Genomic DNA, 26,800 nt, shown 5'->3' on the forward strand with positions numbered 1-26,800 from the left:
TTAGCCAGACTAACGAGAGGACCCAGAGAGTGTGTCCAAATTAACAAAATCAGAAATGAAAAGGGAGACATAACAACAGATTCAGAGGAAATTCAAAAAATCATCAGATCTTACTATAAAAGCCTATATTCAACAAAACTTGAAAATCTACAGGAAATGGACAATTTCCTAGACAAATACCAGGTACCGAAGTTAAATCAGGAAAAGATAAACCAGTTAAACAACCCCATAACTCCTAAGGAAATAGAAGCAGTCATTAAAGGTCTCCCAACCAAAAAGAGCCCAGGTCCAGACGGGTTTAGTGCAGAATTCTATCAAACCTTCATAGAAGACCTCATACCAATATTATCCAAACTATTCCACAAAATTGAAACAGATGGAGCACTACCGAATTCCTTCTATGAAGCCACAATTACTCTTATACCTAAACCACACAAAGACCCAACAAAGAAAGAGAACTTCAGACCAATTTCCCTTATGAATATCGACGCAAAATATACTCAATAAAATTCTGGCAAACCGAATCCAAGAGCACATCAAAACAATCATCCACCATAAACAAGTAGGCTTCATCCCAGGCATGCAGGGATGGTTTAATATACGGAAAACCATCAACATGATCCATTATATAAACAAACTGAAAGAACAAAACCACATGATCATTTCATTAGATGCTGAGAAAGCATTTGACAAAATTCAACACCCCTTCATGATAAAAGTCCTGGAAAGAATAGGAATTCAAGGCCCATACTTAAACATAGTAAAAGCCATATACAGCAAACCAGTTGCTAACAGTAAACTAAATGGAGAGAAACTTGAAGCAATCCCACTAAAAACAGGGACTAGACAAGGCTGCCCACTCTCTCCCTACTTATTCAATATAGTTCTTGAAGTTCTAGCCAGAGCAATCAGACAACAAAAGGAGGTCAAGGGGATACAGATCGGAAAAGAAGAAGTCAAAATATCACTATTTGCAGATGATATGATAGTTTATTTAAGTGATCCCAAAAGTTCCACCAGAGAACTACTAAAGCTGATAAACAACTTCAGCAAAGTGGCTGGGTATAAAATTAACTCAAATAAATCAGTAGCCTTCCTCTACACAAAAGAGAAACAAGCCGAGAAAGAAATTAGGGAAACGACACCCTTCATAATAGACCCAAATAATATGAAGTACCTCGATGTGACTTTAACCAAGCAAGTAAAAGATCTGTACAATAAGAACTTCAAGACACTGGAGAAGGAAATTGAAGAAGACCTCAGAAGATGGAAAGATCTCCCATGCTCATGGATCGGCAGGATTAATATAGTAAAAATGGCCATTTTACCAAAAGCGATCTACAGATTCAATGCAATCCCCATCAAAATACCAATCCAATTCTTCAAAGAGTTAGACAGAACAATTTGAAAATTCATCTGGAATAACAAAAAAACCCAGGATAGCTAAAGCTATCCTCAACAATAAAAGGACTTCAGGGGGAATCACTATCCCTGAACTCAAGCATTATTACAGAGCAATAGTGATAAAAACTGCATGGTATTGGTACAGAGACAGACAGATAGACCAGTGGAATAGAATTGAAGACCCAGAAATGAACCCACACACCAATGGTCACTTGATTTTTGACAAAGGAGCCAAAACCATCCAATGGAAAAAAGGTAGCATTTTCAGCAAATGGTGTTGGTTCAACTGGAGGTCAACATGTAGAAGAATGCAGATTGATCCATGCTTATCACCCTGTACAAAGCTTAAGTCCAAGTGGATCAAGGACCTCCACATCAAACCTGATACACTCAAACTAATAGAAGAAAAACTAGGGAAGCATCTGGAACACATGGGCACTGGAAAAAATTTCCTAAACAAAACACCAATGGCTTATGCTCTAAGATCAAGAATCGACAAATGGGATCTCATAAAACTGCAAAGCTTCTGTAAGGCAAAGGACACTGTGGTTAGGACAAATCGGCAACCAACAGATTGGGAAAAGATCTTTACCAATCCTACAACAGATAGAGGCCTTATATCCAAAATATACAAAGAACTCAAGAAGTTAGACCGCAGGGAGACAAATATCCCTATTAAAAAATGGGGTTCAGAGCTAACCAAAGAATTCACAGCTGAGGAATGCCGAATGGCTGAGAAACACCTAAAGAAATGTTCAACATCTTTTTTTTTTAATCTACCTTTTTTTATTTTTTTTATTAACTTGAGTATTTCTTATATACATTTCAAGTGTTATTCCCTTTATGTTCAACATCTTTAGTCATAAGGGAAATGCAAATCAAAACAACCCTGAGATTTCACCTCACACCAGTGAGAATGGCTAAGATCAAAAACTCAGGTGACAGCAGATGCTGGCGAGGATGTGGAGAAAGAGGAACACTCCTCCATTGTTGGTGGGATTGCAAACTGGTACAACCATTCTGGAAATCAGTCTGGAATACCCACAAGATGCCCCAACATATAAAAAAGACACGTGCTCCACTATGTTCATCGCAGCCTTATTTATAATAGCCAGAAGCTGGAAAGAACCCAGATGCCCTTCAACAGAGGAATGGATATAGAAAATGTGGTACATCTACACAATGGAATATTACTCAGCTATCAAAAACAACGGCTTTATGAAATTCGTAAGAAAATGGTTGGAACTGGAAAATATCATCCTGAGTGAGCTAACCCAATCACAGAAAGACATACATGGTATGCACTCACTGATAAGTGGCTATTAGCCCAAATGCTTGAATTACCCTAGATGCCTAGAACAAATGAAACTCAAGACGGATGATCAAAATGTGAATGCTTCACTCCTTCTGTTAAAGGGGAACAAGAATACCCTTGGCAGGGAAGAGAGAGGCAAAGATTAAAACAGAGACTGAAGGAACACCCATTCAGAGCCTGCCCCACATGTGGCCCATACATATACAGCCACCCAATTAGACAAGATGGATGAAGCAAAGAAGTGCAGACCGACAGGAGCCGGATGTAGATCGCTCCTGAGAGACACAGCCAGAATACAGCAAATACAGAGGCGAATGCCAGCAGCAAACCACTGAACTGAGAATAGGACCCCCGTTGAAGAAATCAGAGAAAGAACTGGAAGAGCTTGAAGGGGCTTGAGACCCCATATGTACAACAATGCCAAGCAACCAGAGCTTCCAGGGACCAAGCCACTACCTAAAGACTATACATGGACTGACCCTGGACTCTGACCTCATAGGTAGCAATGAATATACTAGTAAGAGCACCAGTGGAAGGGGAAGCCCTGGGTCCTGCTAAGACTGAACCCCCAGTGAACTAGACTGTTGGGGGGAGAGCGGCAATGGGGGGAGGGTTGGGAGGGGAACACCCATAAGGAAGGGGAGGGGGGAGCGGTATGTTTGCCCGGAAATCAAAGAATTATTATTAAGTATTAAATAAATTTAAAAAAGAAAAAGAAAAAAAAAGATTAAAGTATGCTTCAAAAGGCTGCTAAAAAGAAAGAAAGAAAGAAAGAAAGAAAGAAAGAAAGAAAGAAAGAAAGAAAGGAAGAAATACGTTGCCTCTGGGGTCCATATTCAGGACCACAACTCTGGCTGCTTTCCTGGAGGCCACAGGGGCACCCAGAACCCCAGACAAGAACCTAGCATAACTGTCATCAGAGATCCTCTACCAAGCAACTGACGGGAACAGATGCAGAGACCCCACAGCCAAACAGTAGGCTGAGTTTGGGGAATCTTCCAGAAGAGGGGAAGAAAGGACTGTAGGAGCCAGAGCAGTCAAATATACTACAAGAAAACCTACAGAATCAACTAACTTGGGCCCATAGGATCTCACAGAGACTGAACCGCAATCAGGGAGCATGCATGGGACTGGACCTTTGAACATCTGTAACAGTTGTGTAGCTTTGTCTTCATAAGAGACTCCTAACAATGGCTATCTCTGACTCTGTTGCCTGCTGGGGACCCTTTCCTCCTACTGGGCTGCCTCCTCTACTCTCAAGAGGTAAGATGAACTTAGTCTTACTGTATCTTGATATGCTAGGGTTGGTTGATATTCATGGGAGGCCTCCCCTTTTCTGAAGAGAAACAGAGGAGGAATAGATGAGGGTTGGGGAGAGGGGTGGGAAGGGAAGGACTGGGAGGAGATGAGAGAGGGGGAACTTTACTTGTAATGTAAACTAAATTAATAATTAACTGACTAATTAATTCATTAAAACATGTATGTAAGTTACATAATATAAAGGTTATAAATTATTTAAAGTTAATTCCACACACTGAGATAAATTTAGTACTTGATGTTTTGCAGCAGTGTTTTCTTAAGTATTGGTTTGTTTTTAATACCCTTTTAGTAAAGAAACATTTAAAACCTATGATTAAATTTTAATTTTTAAATATTTTCTCAATGGACAAAGTCTTTGCTTTTTAGATAATCAGTCATTGCTTTAACCATAAAAAGTTTCTCTTTAGAGGCCAATGCATACTTATTTTTACTGTATTAATGAACACATATTTAAATCTGTGTTTAAAATTTGATCTATTAAAGAAACATAACACATAGCATTGTAAAATCCTTAACTATGATAATTAAAATTCAAAATTAGTTACAAAGTCTGTCTCAGAGAATTAAAGATGAGATGATTTCACCAACTTATAAAACAAAAAAGACATCACATCAAAGATTCCGTTCTGCTTTTAAAACTCAGGTCTGGTTCCATGTAATTGTAATTCACTTCTGGGAGGATGTGGACATTTTCAATCTGAGAATACTTTCATGTGAACTTTGAAAATGCTGGATACCAATCTCCAACACCACTGAAAATCAAGTCTTCCAAGTTACTAACATTTTCCTCACCTTTTATGTTTCTTAAATTTTTGTAATTAGATTTTTAATTTTTGTTAATGTCATCTAATAATCTAATTTCTAAATGATAAAATAACACTAATCTTGGTTTTAATGAAGTTAAATAAAAATATTAGCTCCTTCTATTTGATCATGCCTTTTTGTTATGACTGGTTTTTTACTTTAAACCCTACCCTATTCAAAACTAATGTTTAAAAGATTCAAATGTTTTTAGTGTTTACAATTTGAATAAAACAGCAACAAAACCTCCTAGTTTTCAACTTAAAATTTAACTCCATTAACTTTCACTAGAGATATCCAATTATTTGGGTAACTCTTTTTATCCAAGTTATGGAAAAAACACATCAATTTCTAATGATAACAATACTGAACCATAAACACTGATCTTTCTTGGTTTAATTAATACCTCAAATGACCTATTGGACAATTAGCTAAAATTTAAAATTTAATTAAGAAAATTACATAATTTGCAAATAAAAAGGGACAATACTATACTTACTCTTTAATTTTTATTTCTACCCATTTAAATATAAGTAAGATAGCTCATAGATATAAATACAGAAGCAATTATGTAGCCAATCTTGTTAAAAAAGATACATTTTGGTTATTTTTAAAATGTTTGTTTCATCTGTAATCTTTATTTCATTAGGCCAGACTGTGTTCCTCATAACTTAACTTTAGGTATAGCATCCTATGTCACATGTACTTGGTATGTCAGATACTGAGAGGGTAAAACAGTAAGGCAGATCTGGATCATGACTATGATCAGATCATTGTTGGTATAATCTAGAAGTTTCTTTCCTAATGCCCTTTGCCAGCTATTTCTCTGATCCGAAGATGGTGTCCTGCCTACTACTAAGTCTCATCTAGATCAGATCCTACTAGTAAGCCTTCTTAACCATGAGGTACCCTATAGTTAGTAAATATATATACTACCAAGTGCCCAAATTGTGATGCTTGGTTAACAGGAGAAACTGAAAAGAAGCCATGTCATGATTGATTGATTTATTGATTGGTTGGAACTGTAGTACAGTGGAGAGGTTGGAATGTTGCAGGTCTAGAAGCTAATTGTCTTGGGCTAGTTCTAGTTGAAACAGCCATCCCTTGCTCATTTCTGTGTTAGAACTAAGATCTGTGACTGACAGATAAAAGAACAAAGAAATCCAAAACAAACAAACAACAATAAAACTTCTTGGAATCTGTTAACTTAGCAGACCACTGGCTTCTACCAACCCAAGAGCTAAAAAAAATGTCATGCATATAGAAAAGCTTCCCAACCAATATATTCTAAACTTGCTTTGACTTACGACTTTTTTACCCTAAAACTATAAAACTTCATGAAACTGTATCCACATTGGAATTTGGGGTAACCTAAATCTGTTTCTTGGGGGCCATTGCTACTTAAAATGGCTTCAGAATAAATGACCCCCTATTTCCTTTAAGATGAGAGCTATGTTTTTTTGTGTGGACAGAAGATAGATCTTTTGGTTCTCTGAGCTCCCAAATGGGTAGCTTTCTGAGAACTGTGCATTTCTAACATCTGATAGAGATTGTTTTGAAAAGAGAGATTAAAGGCAACAAGAGGGCACAGCAGGTAAGGGTGCACGCACCACTAGGTCTGTCTGATGACTTCTGGCCTGCATAATGGAAGGAGAGAACAGATGCCTGCGTTTGTCTTCTTTCCTGCATGTTTCCTTTCTAGAGCATGCGCTCTGCTCTCCAAAAGTAAATGTACAGGGTTTTTCTGTTTGTTTTTTCTTTTAAAGGTGGGCATGGTAGTGTAAATTTGTAATGTCTGTATTTGGGAACTAGAGACAGACGGTTGAAAATGCCAAGCCAATCTAGGCTGTACAGTAATACTTTAAAAAAAGCAAAACAAAACAAAACAAAAAAACTTAAAAGCCACTATCTAGCTCCCAATCCCACAGGCACTAGGTGGGGACAGAGAGTGAATTTCAACCAGAGGATAGAAAACCTCTGAAAACCTGTTCCAAGTTATTTATTGATAGTGTGTTTCTAATTTACAGACATTCACACAGTCTTCAATTATCTGACTGATATGGAAATTTTTTGTATTTTAAAATAATAAAATGACACTTTTCAAATGTAGCCAAACTGGAACCATTTCCTAGGGCAGAGTAATTCCAATTAATATACTTATTGCTCACAGGTATTGTCATGTTATGATTTTATTAGTGAGCCTCAAACAGACACATAGAAGCTGCTTTTGCTAAAAAGCACTGACTTCTGACTTGGGCCTACAAGGTAACTAGAAGCGGGAGAAAGCTCATACGTCACTTTCATTTCAGGTCCATTTGTCTCCTGTAGTTTGTTTGAATGAAGGCAGAGACAAGTTGTTTTCCTTGTTTCTTCTCAGGTAACACTACTCTAGAAACAGCAAGGCTACCCAGAACCAGTCTGTCACCCATATAAGGGCATGCCCCAGTGAAGGGCAGGGCACAGCTGGGAGTATAGGTAATCTCCTGAGGAGTACACATTAAGTAATAAGTACCTTGTGAGACCACCTTGGAGAAAAAGAGCTAAGCTGGTAGTTATTGAGTTCACACCTAGACAAGGACTGGGTAAGTATGCCAGCCTCTTGCCTTTTATTTAAACCTAAACCTCATGTCAGTACCCTGAAGATAGACTTGGTGGGTCACTGAATGCTTTACTTGTTTGTTTTGGTTAGGTTTTGGTTTTCCCTTTTGTGACCACACTCAATGGGACTCTTCTCTGCTTTCCACATGCCCACATGCTCACTTTGACTTGCCTCTCAGTATGTTAGAGACAAGTGACCAAGCTTAGCTTGTTGAGGCTTCCAGGACCCAGCTTGTACCCTAAAAGCTTTGATTGCAAACCAAACTGTTTGCAACCAAAATGATTGCAAACTGTGCTTCTCCTAAGATACTTGGAATTTAATCTTAGTATGTAAGTACAGTTAGTTCGTTCAGAAATTCACTTTTATCTTAATGTTATCTCAGATTAAAGTTTATACTAGTAATAAATCTTTGAGTTTGTACACCACATAATGATTTGTTTTATGCCTCTGTATGTCTGTGTGTATGCGCATATGTGTTCAGGTGCCTGTAGGGGCCAAAACAGGATTATAAGCTACGCAATATGCATGTTGGGAACCAAATTATGGTCTTCTTCAAGAGTAACATTGTCTTTAATAACTGAGCCATTGCTTTAGCTCCTGGATTATGCGTTTCATTTTAAAAATTGATCTCTAAGTGTAGCTTACAGAATCACTCCCACCCCCCATACTGTCAAATTTCAGCATAGAATGCTTCAGTTTTATATTTGTGAGTGCTGATGTAAATTTCATCCTAAAAGACAACCATAAGAAACTACAAAAGATCCCATTTAGTTTCAAATTCAGCCTCTTTAGCAATTTACAGAAGGCAGAAGAAAACTGTCAGAAAACAACCCCATTTAGAAGCATACAGTAACCACTGAAACTAGAGTAGTTCAAATATCATATCAGTTAAATGTGTGAGAAGCTGACCCTGCCTAAGTCCACTCTGACTGGACTTTCTGGAAAGAATTTCCTCATACACTAAGGAATAACAAAAACTTAGCTTACATTCCATGTTTGGTTTGTTGTTGCTTTGTATCTCATCTCACAGAATACTTTCCCAGTCATAATTTTGCTCTTCCAGTAAATTATGGTCTTGGGCACATTAGCATTTGTAGTCTCAGCCCTGGAAATGATGGATGGAGAAGGTATCACTAGAAAAAGAAACAAAATACTAGTTGTTAAAAACTCCCTCAGGGAGAAATTGATACCTTTTCATTAACAATTACAAGGTGACCCATCGGGATGCACAACAATTTGCATACTGTTTCTATTGTATAATAAGGAAGCACTCATCTGGATAATAATGAGATAAGAATATTACATCTGTTGCTAACTTATTTTGTTCTTCCATTGCAACAAACAAATTCTCTTGCAAATTGTCGTGCATCCTGATGGGTCACATTGTAATTGTTTTATAAGAAATTGAGTAGTGACTGGAATAGTCACACTTATAAGCTATACAAACACTTGTAAATTTATCTGAACACAGAGTATAATATTGATACTTTTCATTTCTTCTATATAAAGGTGAAAGCATTAGTCTTTGTTAGATACATTATCAAATCAAACCTGCATCTAGGCTCCAGAAACCGTTGCTCAAACTTAATATCCTCTAAGAAGTTACTCATTTTTAACTTCATAGAATACACTTTGGGAAGGTATTGTTTTAGAGACCCATGGGTCTCTAAGACCACTTAAAATCATTTTAAGTACTATCAGGCTATAAATTGTATTCTTCTTCCTGTCTCCCACTTGAGTTTGGCTTGGGCATTCAGAATAGTACCATTCTGAATTAAGCCTTCTGAACTCTGTAAAATTTATCAAAATCAATATATAATAACTGTGTTTCCATCTCAACAAAAAAATAAGTAAATAAAGATGGGGTAAGGATAGAAAGAAGAAATTCATGGTCATGTGTATGATAACAGACTGCTTACAACAAACTCTGTCAGAACCCTAACCTCCCACACACACACAAAAAAAAACCTGCACAAAATCTGTTTATCAGCTGTCTGGCCAGTTTTGGGTTGATTCTACTTTTTTTTACTAAACCCCATAGGCAAAGGTAATTGATCCAAAGCAATTTATATGGTCACCTGCATTTTGCATTTGAAACGTCTTGCCATCCTCTTTGAATTCACGTATAGTTTACAATGGCATGTGTATGCACATTGCACTGCTAAGTCTGAGTATAATGAGCCATCCTTAAAGTGTCCCTTAGCTTACTTATTATGTAGGTTATCAGGAGCTTTTGCAGAAACAGCTATTCTTAGGAGGAAGCAAATATATGCTTAGATGTTTTAGAAATGCAAATGTTGCCTGTGATGATTTGGATGAGATGTCCTCTGTAAGTACTGGCCTCCAGCTGGTGGCAATTCAGAGAAGATTGGGGATGTGCACTTGTTGGAGGAAGTTACTGGGGGAAGGCTTTGAGATTTCCAAAGAATTTTGCCTTTTCGATTTCAACCTATCTCTCTCTGCCATCTATTTGTGGATCAAAATACAAGTTCTCAGCTGCTGCACCTACTGCTGCCCCATGCCTTCATTCTGCTATCATAGAGTCTAATAGTCTAGGACCACATGCCCGATCAAACTTCTATCTAAGTTACCTTAGTCATAGTGTCTTACTACAGCAAGAAAAGAGTGAGTAATACAATATTTGGTACCAAGAGTGGGTTTTGGAGCACGTTGGGACTTTTGTGTTGAAAAGTGTGTGGATGCTGTAGGCATGGATTAGTGAGTTGTTCTAGTAGGATCTCAGGCAGCAGAAACAGCAGGTAAAAGCTTTCATCTGGATGATGAAAGTTATACAGATTGTGAAGCCATAGCCCAAGGATCTTCAGAGGGAAGCAAAGACTTTCAGTGGGTTGAAGACCATTCCTGGGACATTTTGGCAAAGAATCTGTCTCCCTTCTGCCCTTGCCCTACGAATTTACCTGAGGCTAAATTGAAAAGTAGTGTGATTAGTTTCTCTGTAAAAGATGATTTTAAGATAGCCTAATATTGAATATTTCAAGTGGAGATTACTAATATTATACAGGTCGATAACGTAAAGGAGCAAGAAATAACAAAATGTACAGTATGAGGAGCTAAAGAGTATTACAGTCACGTTGTACTGGAAGACATGGGGAAATTAAGGCAATGCCTGATCGGCAGTGGAATAAAGGGCAGGGTGTCCTCAGGGGATGACCCCAGCTAAACTTCTACCTTTGAAAGGAAAAGCCAATGAAAGAGGCAACAAATGTGAGGGAGACAGGCTCCTTCCCAAGAGGGTGGGTGAACTTGACAGTATCATCCACATGGTTCAGCTGGTTATGGAAACTCCCTCCATGGTTAAGAAGAATCAGTGAGGCTAGGCAATGTGTGGTAGGGCAGGTAGGCCTTGAGTGGGTAAGAGACCCTGAGAAGCCTTTGGCTGAAGCTGTGAAAGTGAACTCAAATTGTGTTGAAGATCTCCAGATAACTGCAATATCTGCTAAGGAGATAATCTCTAAACATGCAGTGGAATTAGCCTAAATGAGAAAAGGATGTCACACGCAGCAGTACCGGAAGGGCAGAGCCATCTAGGATATTTTACATTAGATATGGAACTACAGGATTTGGTGTTTGCCCTTTTGATTTCAGCTTTGCTTTGGTCCAGTATTTCTTCATTTTGTCTCCATCTTCCTTTTTGGAATGGAAATGTATATCCTATGTTATTATGTGTTAGAAGTAAGTAATTTGTTTTTGATTTTTATAAAGGGTCACAGCAGAGATTACCTTGAGTCTAAGAAAAACCTTTGAACCTTTAAACAGTGCTGAGAATGCAAGACTAGGGAGACACTGAAGTTGGACTACATGAATTTTACATTATGACATGGCCACAAGACAGCTGGTTTTTTTGGAGGGGGGAATAGAATGTAGTTGATTAAATGAAAATGGCCCCCATAAGCCCCAGTCTTTTGAATATTTGTTTCCCAGTTAGTGTCTGTTTGAGAGAGAACTAGAAGATGTGGCTTTTTGGAGGAAGTGTGTCACTGGAGGTGGGTTTTGAGATCACAAAAGACTCTTGCCATTTCATAGTAGCTTTCTCTTCCTGCGGATGAAGATGTGAACTCTTAGGTGCTGCTCCAGCCATGGGTTTGCTCCACCATCATAGACTCTAACCTATGGGACCGTAAGCCCCAATTAAACTATTATTTCTTTATAAGTTGCCTTGGTCATAGTGTTTTACTACTGCAATAGAAAAATAATCACTACAGTAGCAGAAGAGTTTTAGCATTGCAACAGATAAGTAACCTTTGGTTTTGAGTAAACTTAACATTTTGAAAAGAAACAGTAAAAGATAAAACTTAACTGTTGAATCTATGGTTTTTGTCACTTATATTTCAAACATTTCCACCATATATTCCACTATCAGAAAATGATTAAGTCATAGATATTACATATCTAGATTCCATTTGTGTTAAAGAAGATAATCATATTATAGTTTTTCATATTTTTCCAGCATGATAACCTACGTTTAGACAATAGAATTAGTGTTCACAGTAGTTGGCAGGAGAAAATTCTCTTTCTATGTCTAAATTTATTTTGCTGCCCCATATTTCAGCAGAGGCATTCCACATTTTGGGGGGATACTTGAGACAGGGTTTCACCCTGTGCACCAGACTGGGTTTGAACTTACAGAGATCTGCCTGCTTTTGCTTCCATCACTGCTCAGCACTTTCTAATATTCTTAGAGCCAAATATGAAGCTAATTATGTGGTGATTGCTTGCAGAAGACTTTTCTATACTCAGCTTCATAAAAAGATGCATTGAACTTGCAATACCTTGTTATTCAGTTACCCATCTATAAAATGGAGACAGTACTACTATTAGTATTCTGTTTAAGCTCTGCTCCACAATTACCTGGCAACAGCCTGGCATGCCTGACACTATAAAAGGGACTGCTTGCCCTGCCCTCCCCCTCTTGCTCTCTTGCTGTCTTGCTCTTGCCTTCCCTTCTCCCCTCTCCCCATTCCCTTCCCCCCTTCTCCAAGTGCTCATGGCTGGCCTCTACTTCTCTACTCCTTTTTCTCTCTCTCTGTCTCTCTCTGTCTCTCTCTGTCTCTCTCTGTCTCTCTCTGTCTCTCTCTCTCTCTCTCTCTCTCTCTCTCTCTCTCTGCCTCTCCTACCCTCTTAACTCCCCTCCCCTTTCCCTGCATAAATTCTGTTCTGTACTATTCCAGCATATGTCTGGTTCCTCAGGGGAAAGGGATTCCTCAGCATGGGCCCTCAAAGGCACCCCTTTCCCCCACACCTCACCACACTTCCATAGAACATATCTCCCTTCTCTTTATTTTTTTTTATAAACACATCATATGGTATGACTGTTTTCAAAATTAAATGTGATGTGTGCTAAGTTTTTGAAATACATACAGCACATAATCATTAAATGGAGGTGATGATATTGAGATCATAATTACAATAACAGTAAAACTATTACCAATTATCTTTTGTTCCTAAGGAGGAACCCAATTGAAATGACATGATCAGCTGTTATAGCTGATGTGAGCTTCCCAGTGTGAGTGCTAGGGATTGAACTTGGGTCCTCTGTAAGAACCCTATGCACTTTTAATTGCTGGAGTGGTCACTCCAGCCCCCAAAGGAACATATTTAAGGAAAAGGTTATATTTACTGTATCTTACCTCAAAATGTAAATTTATGAAATATGGTATATTTTGTACACATTGTATATATTGGTTATGTGCTGGGAATAGACATGTAATTACTAACGATGTGTAGTAATATAAAGTTATTGTACAACATCATAGTCACCTGTTTATGTTTTAAAATCTAATAATGAGAAGACAGGAAAGATTGATTCTTAGAAAAGTCTATTATTTGAGATAATTAATTTGCCATTAATTGAGAAGTTATAATATTAGCTATGATAGAAGGCTTTAGTGATCCCCCAAGGGTATTCATGCTGAATCCTAAGAGATCTTTTTAACAACCCTTTTCTTATTAGTTATCAAACACACTGTAATGTACTTTTATTTTTCTAAAAGAGGCTAAGGAATAAGGGATTGAATCAAAGATATTAAAATAAGATATTTCCTTCTGCAATCTTAAATTTTGTAATGTCTCAATCTTCAGGTTCTTTCTGTACAAATTATAACCTTTTTTTACAAAATGGTTTGAAGATTAAACCAAAGACTATGTATAATATTGGACTCTCAGGAAGCTGAGAACTAGTGCCAAAGGGCTATGAGCTAAAACCTGGCCAGCAGAAAACTTCTAGATTGCAGAGAGGAAATTTTGCATCAGAACCTCATGGTATTCAATGATGTGGAAATAGAGACAGAGTCTGCAGGAGAACACAGCTTCCAAACAGCATGCCTGAATTTAGCAAATAGCCTAAGGTCTAGACCAGATTTCCCAATTGAACTTTTGAGGAATCACACAAAGGTGTGACCAGTATCTGGGACCTATTCCATGCCTAGAAGTGTAACAGAATCTGGAAGCTTGGAAAGGAATGCTGTGAAAGTCTCTCCAGCAAGCAGGAGAGATTGTACTCAAACTCTACTTTCCCAATAAACTCATGATTGAGACAGTTTATAGAAGAAAGCTTATTGGGGATTATGGCTCCAGAGGGAGAGTTCATGACGCCAGGAATGCATGGTATCAGGTAGTCAGAACAGGAAGTTGAGAGATCACATCTTCAACCACAAATGTGAGGAAGAGAGCAAACTGGATGTGGGATGGAGCTGTAAATTCTCCAAGTCTGCACAAAGCGATATCCTTCCTTCAGGAAGGCTGTATCACTCCCCCAAATAGCACCACTGAGTGGGGACCAAGTATTCAAATACTCGAGCCTATGGGAGAGTTTTCTCATTCAAACGATTATACTCCTTTTTATATATTCTTTCTTTATTTAGTATCTAGAAACAGTCTGTCTCCTTTTAGTGTTTTTCTTTCATTTTTCTTCTAGTCTTCCCTTTTTCCCTCTGATAGGCTTTCCTAAAGATTACAAGGTAGGTTATTGCAGTGTCTCTATGTATTAGTAACATAGAGACTTTAGGTAACCTGGTTCTCTCTGCCCTCTCCCTCCCTGTCTCTGTTTCTGTCTCTGTCTCTCTCCCTCCATACCCCATCCCTCCATCCCTCCATCCCTCCATCCCTCCATCCCTCCATCCTTCCATCCCTCCCTCTCTCTGGTTGTATGTCTTTACCTCTTTCTTTCATTTTGCCTTTTTTAAGGACTGGCTCATTCCTTCTTGTCTCTACTATTCACCCTTCTATTTACTTTCCCCCTTGATTCTTTTGTCTATCAGAATACCAATCACTAGGCTCACTCTGCTTTTTTCTTTCCAGACATTCATGAAGTCATTAATTCTGTAATGCATACCATACTACCAATGTTGTACTTAATTGGAGTTTAAAGGTTGAATTCTCTTGTTATTTAACTATTACTTTATGTTTCTAGCATACTTACACTGTAATAGAGATTCTATTGCAAACGGTATTTTATTTTCAAAAGTGTACGTGAAGACTGAGCCTGATTCCTTGAATGTTAACAGAGAAAGGGCTGAAGCCTTACTGCTGTGTGCACTTTTGAACACTGCAAACATTTCCATTTAAAGGACAAAAATGACAAAATGTCCAAACAATTGCTTACATCAGGTGCTCAAGTCCCAAGATATGAATACAAGAACAATACACCATGACTCCTACAAAAATTATAAATTGCACAGTAATCACCTCTAATGAATTCTCAGATCAATAACTTAATGAAGCACCATGGAGCCCTGAGAACACATCAAGCCAAACTTCAAAGTAATAGATGGACAACAATGATTAAAATTGTTTGGTCACAAGAAATCCCTTTTCTCAAAGTCTGGCACTTAGACAAAAGCCAACATTCCCTCAGGGACTTGAGAAAACAGTGTCTGCTACAATCATCATTCTCCTTATCTCTGGCTCTTCCCTAACACATGCCTGTGGTGCCCATTAGCATCGCAAAGTCTAAACTAGCTTCTAGCTCCTTCAGTCTCTACTCACAGGTACCTGTTATACAAGTCAAAGCCCTCCACCCATCTCATAGGTTCTCTTCCTCCCAGGTACCTGTTTCCTTAAGATCCTGGAAACAATCATCATCAACTCCCTCTCCCCCAACCTGGTTTCTCTTGGCTTTCCTGAAAGATAGTCTTGGTGGTTTGGATAAACCTTCCCTTTTCACCCATGGGGTGGCTATTTTGGTATCTTATTGCACTCATTTTAATCAAGGATCAGGGCAGACATTAAAGGAATAGAAATGAGGAAAGCAGAAAAGATAAATTAAAGAAATCTTATTGTATTAATTGAGAGAGAGAGGGAGGGAGGGAGGGAAGAAGAAGAAGTAGAAAAAGGAGGAGGAGGAGGAGGAGGAGGAGGAGGAGGAGGAGAGAGAGAGAGAGAGAGAGAGAGAGAGAGAGAGAGAGAGAGAGAGCATAAAATGTCTGGATTATGTAGGGAGACCCTCTGGAGGAAGGGCAACTTAGCCCCTGGGTTGGGGACCAGGTATGCCAGGTAGGGGCTGAGGGATGCTGGGAGGACAGGTCTGCTTTGATATGTAAAATAAGCACCTCATTCCCTTGTTCTGGTGTCCTTAACCAGTTACCCAACTCTGCATCTCTGTCCTCTGCCACCCTGCCCCCCCTCCCCCCAGTCTCTCTGTCTTCCCTCCTTTGCTCTCTCTCTGTCTCTATGCAAGATTACTTCATTGGCCTCATTATCTGAGATTGGGGAACCCACCAGGGACCTGTTCCCAAATAAACCTGCTTTTATATTTTCAAGTCGGTTTACTATATCAGCATTTACTTCAATTTCTTTTCCTCGCACTGCACCGGACACTGTCAGAGACTTTGACACTCATGCACACTGCTCATTCCCTCAAACACATTCACCACACCCATTAGGTTAGAGTGAGTGTGACCCATGGAAAATAAAACCAGATCCTTGTGTCTCACTATGCACAAATACCTACTTCAAATGAACCATAGATCTCAATAAAAGGTCTAGAATTCTCGTACTGTTAGGGAAATAAATAAGAAAACGCTTCACAATATTGGCATAAGGGTTTTCTGAAAAAATCTCCAGTCCAGTGTGAAGTAAGACAATTATTGACTAATGGGAACCTCACAATATTATAAAATCTTGAAGAGACAGGAATGAAGGCTATTCTTCAAATGAAGTTTTCCTTCCTAGGTGCCTCTAGTTTGTGTCAAGTTGACAAACAAATAAGGGCAAAGAATGTATATGTGTATATACATATATGTATTACATCTTTTAATTTCTCTATGTATATATGTGTACATATATCTTAATACATACAGACAGGAAAATGTTTAATGAATCCAATTTCTTTCTATACTAACCAAATTTATAAAATGAAGAACTTCATGATGATTTTGCCACAAAGTAGCTCATGATAGTATATTTTATGATGGTTGAAAATCAAGAGTAGTGTAAATTAACAAGGGAATAAACAATCACGTGTTAAGATTGTTAGTATTTCTTCTAGGTTCCTCCCAGTATTTACCTAGCAACTGTCAGGTACAAGCCTGGTTTGTTATAAAAGGACTGTTTGGCCAATCTGTCACCCTCTCACCTGTTGGTATTCTGTCTAAGCTCCAACCCCACTGCTACCTGGGAACAACGAGGTATGCTACTCCCCACAGTTGCCTGACAACAGCCAGCTGTGCTTGACTGTAAAGGGAGCTGCTTGCCCCCCTTCTTCCTCTTACTTCCCTCTTGCTCTTTCTTTGTTCTTCTTTTCTCTTACCCTCTTCCCTGTCCCTTCTCTCCACATTCCCCACTTCCTGCCATGTGCCCATGGCTGGACTCCTTTACTTATCCCCACTTCTAATCTTCTTCTCTCATTAAACCTCTCCTCCTGGAACCATGTTGGTTTGGTGTGCTTTGTCCAGGCGCAGGCTGGGATTTAATTTATTTTTTTATTGGATATATTTCATTATTTACATTTCAAATGTTATTCCGTTTCCTGGTTTTCTGTTCATAAGCCACCGTCCCCTCCATTCCCCACACAGGTGTTCTCCCCATCCACCCCTTTACCTCCCACCCCCTGACATTCCCCTGCAGTGAGGGTCCAACCTTGGCAGGACCAAGGGCTTCCCCTTCCACTGATGCCCAACAAGGCTATTGTCTGATACATATGCAGTTGGAGCCCTGGGTCACTCCATGTGTATTGTCTTTGGGTAGTGGTTTAGTTCCTGGAAGTTCTGGTTGGTTGGCATTGTTGTTCCTATGGGGTTGTGAACCCCTTCAACTCCTTCAGTCCTTTCTCTAATTCCTCTAACGGGGGTCCTGTTCAGAGTTCAGTGGTTTGTTGCTAGCATTCAGCTCTGCATTTGACACGCTCTGGTTGTCTCTCCCAGGAGAGATCTATATCCGGTTCCTGTCAGCCTGCACTTCTTAGCTTCATCCATCTTATCTAGTTTTGGTGGCTGAATATGTATGGGCCACATGTGGGGCAGGCTCTGAATGGCCATTCCTTCAGTCTCTGCTTTAAACTTTGTCTCCCTGTGGCTTCCTATGAATATTTTTGTTCCCCTTTTAAAGAAGGAGTGAAGCACCCACATTTTGATCATCTGTCTTGAGTTTCATGTTGTCTGTGCATCTTGGGTAATTTGAGCATTTGGGCTAATATCCACTTATCAATGAGTACATACCGTGTGCGTTTTTCTGTGATTGGGTTACCTCACTCAGGATGATGTTTTCTAGTTCATTCCATTTGCCTATGGATTTCATGAAGTCATTGTTTTTGATTGCTGAATAGTACTCCATTGTGTAGATGTACCACATTTTCTGTATCCATTCCTCTGTTGAAGGGCATCTGGATTCTTTCAGTTTCTGGCTATTATAAGTAAACTGCTATAAACACAATGGAGCATGTTTCTTTGTTGTATGTTGGAGCATCTTTTGGGTATATGCTCAGGAAAGGTATAGCTGGGTCCTCAGGTAGTGGAATGTCCATTTTTCTGAGGAAGCTCCAGACTGATTTCCAGAATGGTTGTACCTGTTTGAAATCCCACCAACAACGGAGGAGTGTTTCTCTTTCTCCACATCCTCACCAGCATCTGCTGTCACCTGAGGGTTTTTTTTTTTTTTTTTTTATCTTAGCTATTCTGACTGGTGTGAGGTGGAATCTCAGGGTTGTTTTGATTTGCGTTTCACTGATGACTAAGGATGTTGAACATTTCTTTAGGTGCTTCTTAGCCATTTGAAATTCCTCAACTGAGAATTCTGTTTAGCTCTGTACCCCATTTTTAATAGGGTTATTTGGCTCTCTGGAGTCTAACATCTTGAGTTCTTTGTATATTTTGGACATTACCCCTGTATCAGATGTAGGATTGTAGGATCTTTTCCCAATCTGTTGGCTGCCATTTTGTCCTAATGACAGTGTCCTTTGCCTTACAGAAGTTTTGTAGTTTTATGAGGTTCCATTTTTCAATTCTTGATCTTAGAGCATAAGCCATTGGTGTTTTGTTTAGGAAATTTTCCCCAGTTCCCTTGTGTTTGAGACTCTTCCCCACTCTTTCTTCTTTTAGTTTGAGTGTATCTGGTTTGATGTGGAGGACCTTGATCCACTTGGACTTAAGCTTTGTACAAGGTGATAAGAATGGATCAATTAGCATTATTCTACATGCTGACCTCCAGTTGAACCAGCACCATTTGTTGAAATGCTATTTTTCTTCCATTGGGTGGTTTTAGCTCCTTTGTCAAAGATCAAGTGACCATAGGTGTGTGGGTTCATTTCTGGGTCTTCAATTCTATTCCATTGGTCTATCTGCCTGTCTCTGTACCAATATCATACAGTTTTTAACACTATTGCCCTGTAATACTGCTTGAAGTCAGGGATGGTGATTCCCCCTGAAGTCCTTTTATTGTGGGGGATAGTTTTAGCTATCCTGGGTTTTTTGTTATTCCAGATGAATTTGCAAATTGTTCTGTCTAACTCTTTGAAGAATTGGATTGGTATTTTGATGTGGATTGCATTGAATCTGTAGATCGCTTTTGGTAAAATGGCCATTTTTACTATATTAATCCTGCCAATCCATGAGCATGGGAGGTCTTTTTGTCTTCTGAGATCTTCTTTAATTTCTTTCTTCAGAGGCTCGAAGTTCTTGTCATTCAGATCTTTCACTTGCTTGGTTAAAGTCACACCAAGGTATTTTATATTATTTGGGACCATTATGAAGGGTGTTGATTATCTAATTTCTTTCTAAGCCTGTTTATCCTTTGAGTAGAGGTAGGTTACTGATTTGTTTGAGTTAATTTTATACCCAGACACTTTGCTGAAGGTGTTTATCAGGTTTAATAGTTTCTCTGATGGAACTTTTGGGGTCACTTAAATATACTACCATATCATTTGCAAGTAGTGATTTTGACTTCTTCCCTTCCAATTTATATCCCTTTGACCTCCTTTCATTGTCTTATTGCTCTGGCTAGGCCTTTGAGAACTATATTGAATAACTAGGGAGAAAGTGGACAGCCTTGTCTAGTCCCTGATTTTAGTGGGATTGCTTCAAGTTTCTCTCCATTTAGTTTGATGTTAGTTACTGGTTTGTTGTATATTGCTTTTACTATGTTTAGGTATGGGCCTTGAATTCTGCATCTTTCCAGGACTTTTATTATGAAGGGGTGTTGAATTTTGTCAAATGCTTTCTCAGCATCTAATGAAATGATCATGTGGTTTTTATCTTTGAGTTTGTTTATATAGTGGATTATGTTGATGGTTTTCCGTGTATTAAACCATCCATACATCCTGGGATGAAGCCTACTTGATCATGATGGATGATCATTTTGATGTGTTCTTGGATTCGGTTTGCAAGAATTTATTGAATATTTTTGCGTCGATATTCATAAGGGAAATTGGTCTGAAGTTCTCTTTCTTTGTTGGGTCTTTGTGTGGCTTAGGTGTAAGAGTAATAGTGCCTTCATAGAAGGAATTTGGTAGTGCTCTGTCTGTTTCAATTTTGTGGAGTAGTTTGGACAGTATTGGTATGAAGTCTCCTATGAAGGTCTGATACAAAACCCATCTGATCCTCGGCTCTTTTGGTTGGGAGACTTTTAATCACTGCTTCTATTTTGTTAGGAGTTATGGGGTTGTTTAAATGGTTTATCTGTTCCTGATTTAACTTTGTACCTGGTATCTGTCTAGGAAATTGTCCATTTCCTGCATTTTCAAGTTTTGTTGAAGTTTTGTAATAGGATCTGATGAGTTTTTGAATTGCAGGCCGAGATTTAAACCCCAACATTGGTACTAACATTGGTGGTCCATACATGGAGATTGATCTCTATATGCCTACATGGCCTGGCACCCAGCCACTGATGACAGTGGGGCAGATGATAGGCCTTTCCCATCTTGTGTCTGGGCCATTCGCTCGTGAGGGCTGTGGTGAGGAGAAATGAAGTGGCACACTTCTGCCGCAGTATCCGCCTACCCTCAGCCCACCCTGGGCCTGGGTTGTGGTCACGGTTGCTCACCCTGGGCTGGGTGCTCGTGCCAGCTGTGGCGAGGAGTACTGGAGATGCGTGCCACTTCTTTGCCCATCACCCGAATTCAATTGCAGCTGCTGCCTCTGCTATGCCATTTACGCCATCTGACCACCTCTACTACCTGCTGGCTGCTGTGGGACTCAAGACTTCCATCACGTGAGTTGCTGCCCTCCGTGGTTCACCATGTTGTGCCAGCTCTTGCTGCTTAGACAGGTCCTCCCCATTCACACAATCCCTCTTCTCCTGCTACTAGAAATTCCTCAATTTTACGGTATCTTATCTTCACAATTACTGCCAACAGTCTGGTAACTGGAAAGAGACTCTTTATGCCTGAACATTCATATACCTTCACTCTAACCCCTCCTTGTGTTTCCGCTTCCCGTGGCACCCACTGAGGTAACCTGTGTCCTGGGTACGGGCTTGTCAGTCCAGAAGGTCTCATCACTGTGACGCCCTGCTTAGAGCTGCCTGCCAAGGAGAGTGCGCTCTTCAAGCATGTGCTGGTGAGTGGTACATACTCAACCTGTGTGTGCTTTCTTTATCTCACAGCTTGACTTTCCATGGTGCACACATGGTCTCAGGGGAGCATTCTTGAGCTTGGAGCTACCCCTGTGCTGCCCCTGGGTATGGATCCTTTCATTGACCCTCATTCTAGGACATTTTCCCTTGGGTGAGCTTTTTCCTCCCTCTTTTTGAGATAGTTTAAAATGCCAGGTCAGGTCTGGATAAACTGCTCTCTGGCTCAGGAGCACTGGCTCTAAATGTAGCCCCAGCACTGGTAGGGGCAATTAATAATCCCTATTCTCATCCACGGATCTATTGGTCTGTGTCACCTGTTCCCATTTCCAGGGAAGTTTTAGTCTAATTTACACTAGCCAGAAAACAATATCTCCATCCCCAGGCCTCCCCTTCCTCCCGTCCTCATTGCTGCAGCTCCTGGTTTGCACCCTGTGAAAGGCAGGTCTGGCACCGTCCCTTTCGTCTACCAGGGACTCTTTCTATGAGACCTGCTTTCCCATGTGCTTGCGACCCCTACACTTGGCACACTCTCTCAAGTGGGGCTTCTGTGCTCTGCCTGCTGCTGCAGCCCCTGGTTCTCAGTGGCAGAAAAAGAGAGTCTGCCCCCACCTCTTGCATCCTGCCAGGTATTTAGCTTGCTAAGACCTGCGTGCAAGCAAGCTCTCTCTTTCTGTCCAGGACTTTGCTCCTGTGCTCAGCCTGCCATAGCCTTGAGAAAAACAGTCTTTTCCAGCGTGCTCACATGGCCACCCTCACGCCAGTGCGCACACCTGTGCACACACGCTTGTGCTTCTCCCTTGCTCTGCAGATTTTTCATTCCCACCCTGTCTTGACATATGATCCTTACTAATAATTTACTTCTGGAGGAACGCTGGAGAGTTGGGAAGCAGGTGAGAATACATGCAGATAAACATACACAGCTGGATCTGAGGACAGGTTTTTTTTTTTTCCAGTGAATTTTGAGAAACTGTATGTGGTCATTTAGGAAAAACAGGAAAACCCATCCCAATTCAATTTTTAGAACTTCTTACAAAGGCTTTACTACAATACTAGACCCTGAAAACCCAGAAGGTAGACAACTTCTGATGACCTGTTTCTTTTCCCAGAGCTACTCTGACATAAAAGACAATTTAAAAACCTAGAGAGGGGACCCTTAACTCCACAGGTAGAAGTTTGGGCACTAGACTTTGAGGTGTGCCATGGGAGAGACAAGAAAGCTTGCAGACTAAAATACCATATACTGGCAAAGGCTGTCCGATCAGCCTCAGCCACTGCACTGAACTTCTAAGGTGGTCTTCTAAGACTAAGAGACCATCAGGCTCCTGTTACAGATGTGGTCAACAAGGAATTAGGTAAGAGTTTTCCCTAACTTCTGCAAGCCAAGGAGCCATGTCCTAGGTGCCATCCAGAGGGACACTGGGCTGTCGATTGCCCTCATGTTGCACAGAACAGGGGGACATCCAGATAACCCTCTGGCTGATCTCCTAGGCTTGGCTATGGACGACTGAAGGGACCTGAGTTCCCTGGACCTGACCATTGCCATCACCAGCAGAGTCCTGGGTAACCATTATGGTATGTGGGCATCCCATCTCCTTCCTCTTGGACACTGGGGTTATTTACTCTGTCCTAACTTACTTTTGGGGACCCATTTCTCTCTCTTGTTTCCCCATTATTGGGGTAAGGGGTAACCTTACCTTCCTCACCAAACCCCACTGATTAGCTACACGTTTTAGGGGTGTATCTCTCACCCATTCCTTTTTGGTAGTGCCAACATGCCCTGTCCCCTTATTGAGAAGGGATCTTCTAGCTAAGTTGGGAGCCTCTATTTTGTTCCACCCAAACTCAAGCTCGCTAGCAGCCCTTCTGCTTCTTCTAGCCAGCCAACCTACTAACACAGACATGTTGCTTCCTTTACCAGCTTCTCAGGTAGACCTCCTAGTCTGCAAGGTCCAGAACCTCTCTATAGGATCTGGAAACTGCTTTCTCTGTCTTTTTGATGTGGAAAACTGTTTTAAGACATGCAGGACACATTCTGAAGGACAAATTCTTCCTTCTACTCCACAAAAAGCTTAACTTAAAGAATGTTCATGTTGTTAACTCATGTTGTTATCTCTTTTGTAAACGTATAAGCCACTCAGACCTACCTGTCATGGACCAAATAGACTCCACTCAAATAAGTACATCTGCCTAAAGTTCCCACTTATTACCTATTCCAAAGGGTGGGATTCCTCTGGGTTTCAAATGTACATCTAAGAAAAAATTATTCTTTTCTCCCAAATACACTTAATCTTATTCTCTACCTATTATATAAAGATGTAGGGAGCCGTATTGGATTTGGGCCTGGCCGCTTTGTGACTGCATAGCTCAAGGTGGCTACGTGACTCTGGGCTGCATGGCCACAGAAGCTCACCCCTAAGGTGACTGCTGTAAGATTATGAGATTGCTGGACAAAAGCCTCTCCCAGGAAGACCCTGGGAGCAATCACAGGATGTTTCAGCTTGAGCAAAACACCGGATGTCCCTGAGCAGATTCCTGAGAAGGGTTCGACCTTTTCAAAGAACATGTCCCCAGAAGACTGCTGCCTCTTTGTTTAAGGAGGATATCTTGCAGTTTAGTGATTCACCCTATATCCTTGGGCACTTCCCAATACTCTCCCACCCTAAGCTTCAGTTCCCGCTTCTACTCCTGCCTCAGAGCTTTAAATGCTGTACATTTCTCTCAATAAACGAGACGGAAATTTTGCTTGGTCTCCTTCTTCTCTTCACCCCCATTGACCCACAGGTAGAAAGCCTCTTTGGGACCCTGAATAACTGGGTCCCCGCTGGATATATATATGTGTGTGTGTGTGTGTGTGTGTGTGTGTGTTCCAGCATCTTGTCCAGGCATTTACTACACCCAGGACAGCTCCAGAGAAGCAACCTCCAGATGTCCAATTTCCCCTCACAGACACAGACTCTTCTATTGGACCTGTTCCTTCTGACCTATCCTCAGATGGTTCCACAGACAACAAGGAAATAGTCAGCTCTAAGACTGGACAAACACCCTATACCCATTTTTCTAGGTTCCCTAGAGACATGTCACCCCAAAGCAAGCAGGAAGTAGTCAGAGATCATAATGACCCTATTCCTGCTCCACCATTGCTTTTCTAATTTTTCTTTTTTAATTAAACCAAAACAGGGGAATGTTGGTATTCTGTCTAAGCTCCACCCCCACAGCTACCTGGGAACAACCAGGTATGCTACGCCCCACAGTTAGTTGCCTGGCAACAGCCGGCTGTGCCTGACTATAAAGGGGGCTGTTTGCTCCCCTACTCTTCCTCCTACTTCCTCTTGCTCTCTCTTTGTTCTTCTCTGCTCTTGCCCTCTTCCCTGTCCCTTCTCTCCCCACCCAACCCCCACATGCCCATGGCCGTCCTCTTTTACTTATCTCTCCTTCTATTCTTCTTCTCTCAATAAACCTCCACATGGAACCATGTTGGTTTGGTGTGCTTTGTCCAGGCATGGGCTGAGATTTAAAGCCCAACATTGGTCCTAATATCACCTGTTTCTTTGATCTCTCTCCACCCCTCTCAGTCCTCATGCCCCCCATCACCTGTTCCTACTTAGCTGACCTTTTCTTTCTCTTTCCTTTCTTTCTGTCCCTGTCTGTTCCCTTTCTTCCCTACATCCCCTTCCCATGCCACAAACTTCATTTCATCGTAGACCCAATATATGGTTGGTACCTTGGGGAGGAGGTGAATGTCACCTCCTTGGCCACCCCTTCCTGTTGCATCATGCTGGCACATTATAAAACATGTCAGAGATAAATACTGAAAAGAATAGTATAGATTACCTTAATAAAAATACTTAATATTATAACCTTTAAAAGGGAGGCTCTAAAATATCTCAAGCAAAACATGCTAACAGTTTTCTGGTTGGTGAAGTTAGAGATGCTTATACAATTCTGAGCAATCTATATGTATTTGAAAACAATCCTCTCCGACACACAGCAAACAGAGCATAATCTTTTATATGCCGTGCCTTTTACAAAAGAAGTCTGATCATATCTGAGCACAGTCTTTGTTTCTTCCCATCTGCTCTCGAAAGGTGACAAGTTATTTTAAGGTGAATTTCATGTCTCTCTTAGTCTCTCTTGGGAGCCAAGTTCAAAAAAAAATTGTAAATCACAGCCATCTAGAGATGAGACCAGAAAGAAGTCCAATTGTAGAGTTGCCCTAGGTGGCAGAATAATGGGATAAAAATGATTGCTTATAATCTGCAGGAACTTTAGGTGCCCTTTGTTCAAATGTAGACTGTGTGGTGCATCAATACAAAATTAGTTGTTTGTAATAGACAACAGGCAGCCACTCTCATTCTTACCTATATCATCCAGATGAACTTGTAGTTGTTGTGAGTTCTCCATGCCTAGGGCATTGACAGCTTGGACCCATACCAGATACTTTCTGCCACCTTGCAATGAGTCAGTGGAGATGTTAACATAGTTTGAGGCAAGATATTGTTGTTGTTCTTCTGTCTCCAAACTATTTAAAAAAAACCAAACAAACAAAAAACCAAAAAGAAACGAAAACTCTACAGGTTATATTTATTTAGTTTCCTTGTTCCAGAAACTTTGAAAGCTATCTTTTTCACCTGATTTTAGAACTTGACCTGTTACTGAAAAATGAACCAAACTTCATTTGATCTGAATGTTTAAAAACAAATAATTCAAATGAGGCAAGTGTTGGCTTCGTACTCACAGAGATCTGCTTACTTCTGCCTCCTAAGTGCGGGATTAAAAGAGTGTCACACTGTGCCTGGTTTCAGACCGGGATTCCTGTAGCTCCGGCTTTTAAACTCCTTGTCACTGAGGGTGACCCTGAACCTCTAATTCTCCTGAGTGCTGTATTAGAAGAATATACTCCCTCACCCAGTTTATTCAAAGTTGGGGGTTTGAACATGGGGCTTTGTGCATGCCAGACAATCTTCTATTAACTGAGTCATGTTTCAGTCCCCAAATTCTTATTTCTGAGAAATAGAAATACTTCATAGATTTGCACATTACCCTTTATAGGGGATGGGTGCTAGGGGAAACACTGCACCTTCATTTTACTGTTCCAATTATGGTGGTTGAGCATCTGAGTTGGGGTAACCACTGGCCAGAGGGGTTTTTTTTTGTTTGTTTGTTTGTTTGTTTGTTTTGTTCCAGGAGACTGCTTTCATGAGATCATAAAAAAGAGTTTAAGTTACAGTTATTTCATGGTTAGGGTTACATTCTAGGTGCCTTTTTACGACATGCCCAATCAGCAACCCCTGAGTTTCTGCAGGTTTATAATAGCTCAGCAAGAATCAGAGCTTGAGTCA

At 40.3% G+C, this 26,800-nt stretch overlaps 1 protein-coding gene across 4 annotated transcripts in view; it reads right to left on the reverse strand.

The window, feature by feature from the left end:
- Il23r (interleukin 23 receptor) overlaps positions 1-26,800 on the reverse strand; it is a 93,530-nt gene that overhangs the window by 41,889 nt on the left and 24,841 nt on the right. For all 4 annotated transcript variants that reach the window (XR_010066178.1, XR_010066179.1, XM_039108697.2 and 1 more), the window contains exons 5-6: positions 25,820-25,980; positions 8,427-8,572 (exon numbers count right to left, since the gene is read on the reverse strand). Coding sequence is in view for 2 of the 4 variants with exons in the window: in XM_039108697.2 (XP_038964625.2) it covers positions 8,427-8,572; positions 25,820-25,980 (307 nt within the window). In the remaining 2 variants the exon portion in view is untranslated. The remainder of the gene's footprint in view (positions 1-8,426; positions 8,573-25,819; positions 25,981-26,800) is intronic.

The sequence above is a fragment of the Rattus norvegicus genome, chromosome 4 (assembly GCF_036323735.1).
Source record: "Rattus norvegicus strain BN/NHsdMcwi chromosome 4, GRCr8, whole genome shotgun sequence".
In the NCBI taxonomy this organism is placed as follows: domain Eukaryota; kingdom Metazoa; phylum Chordata; class Mammalia; order Rodentia; family Muridae; genus Rattus; species Rattus norvegicus.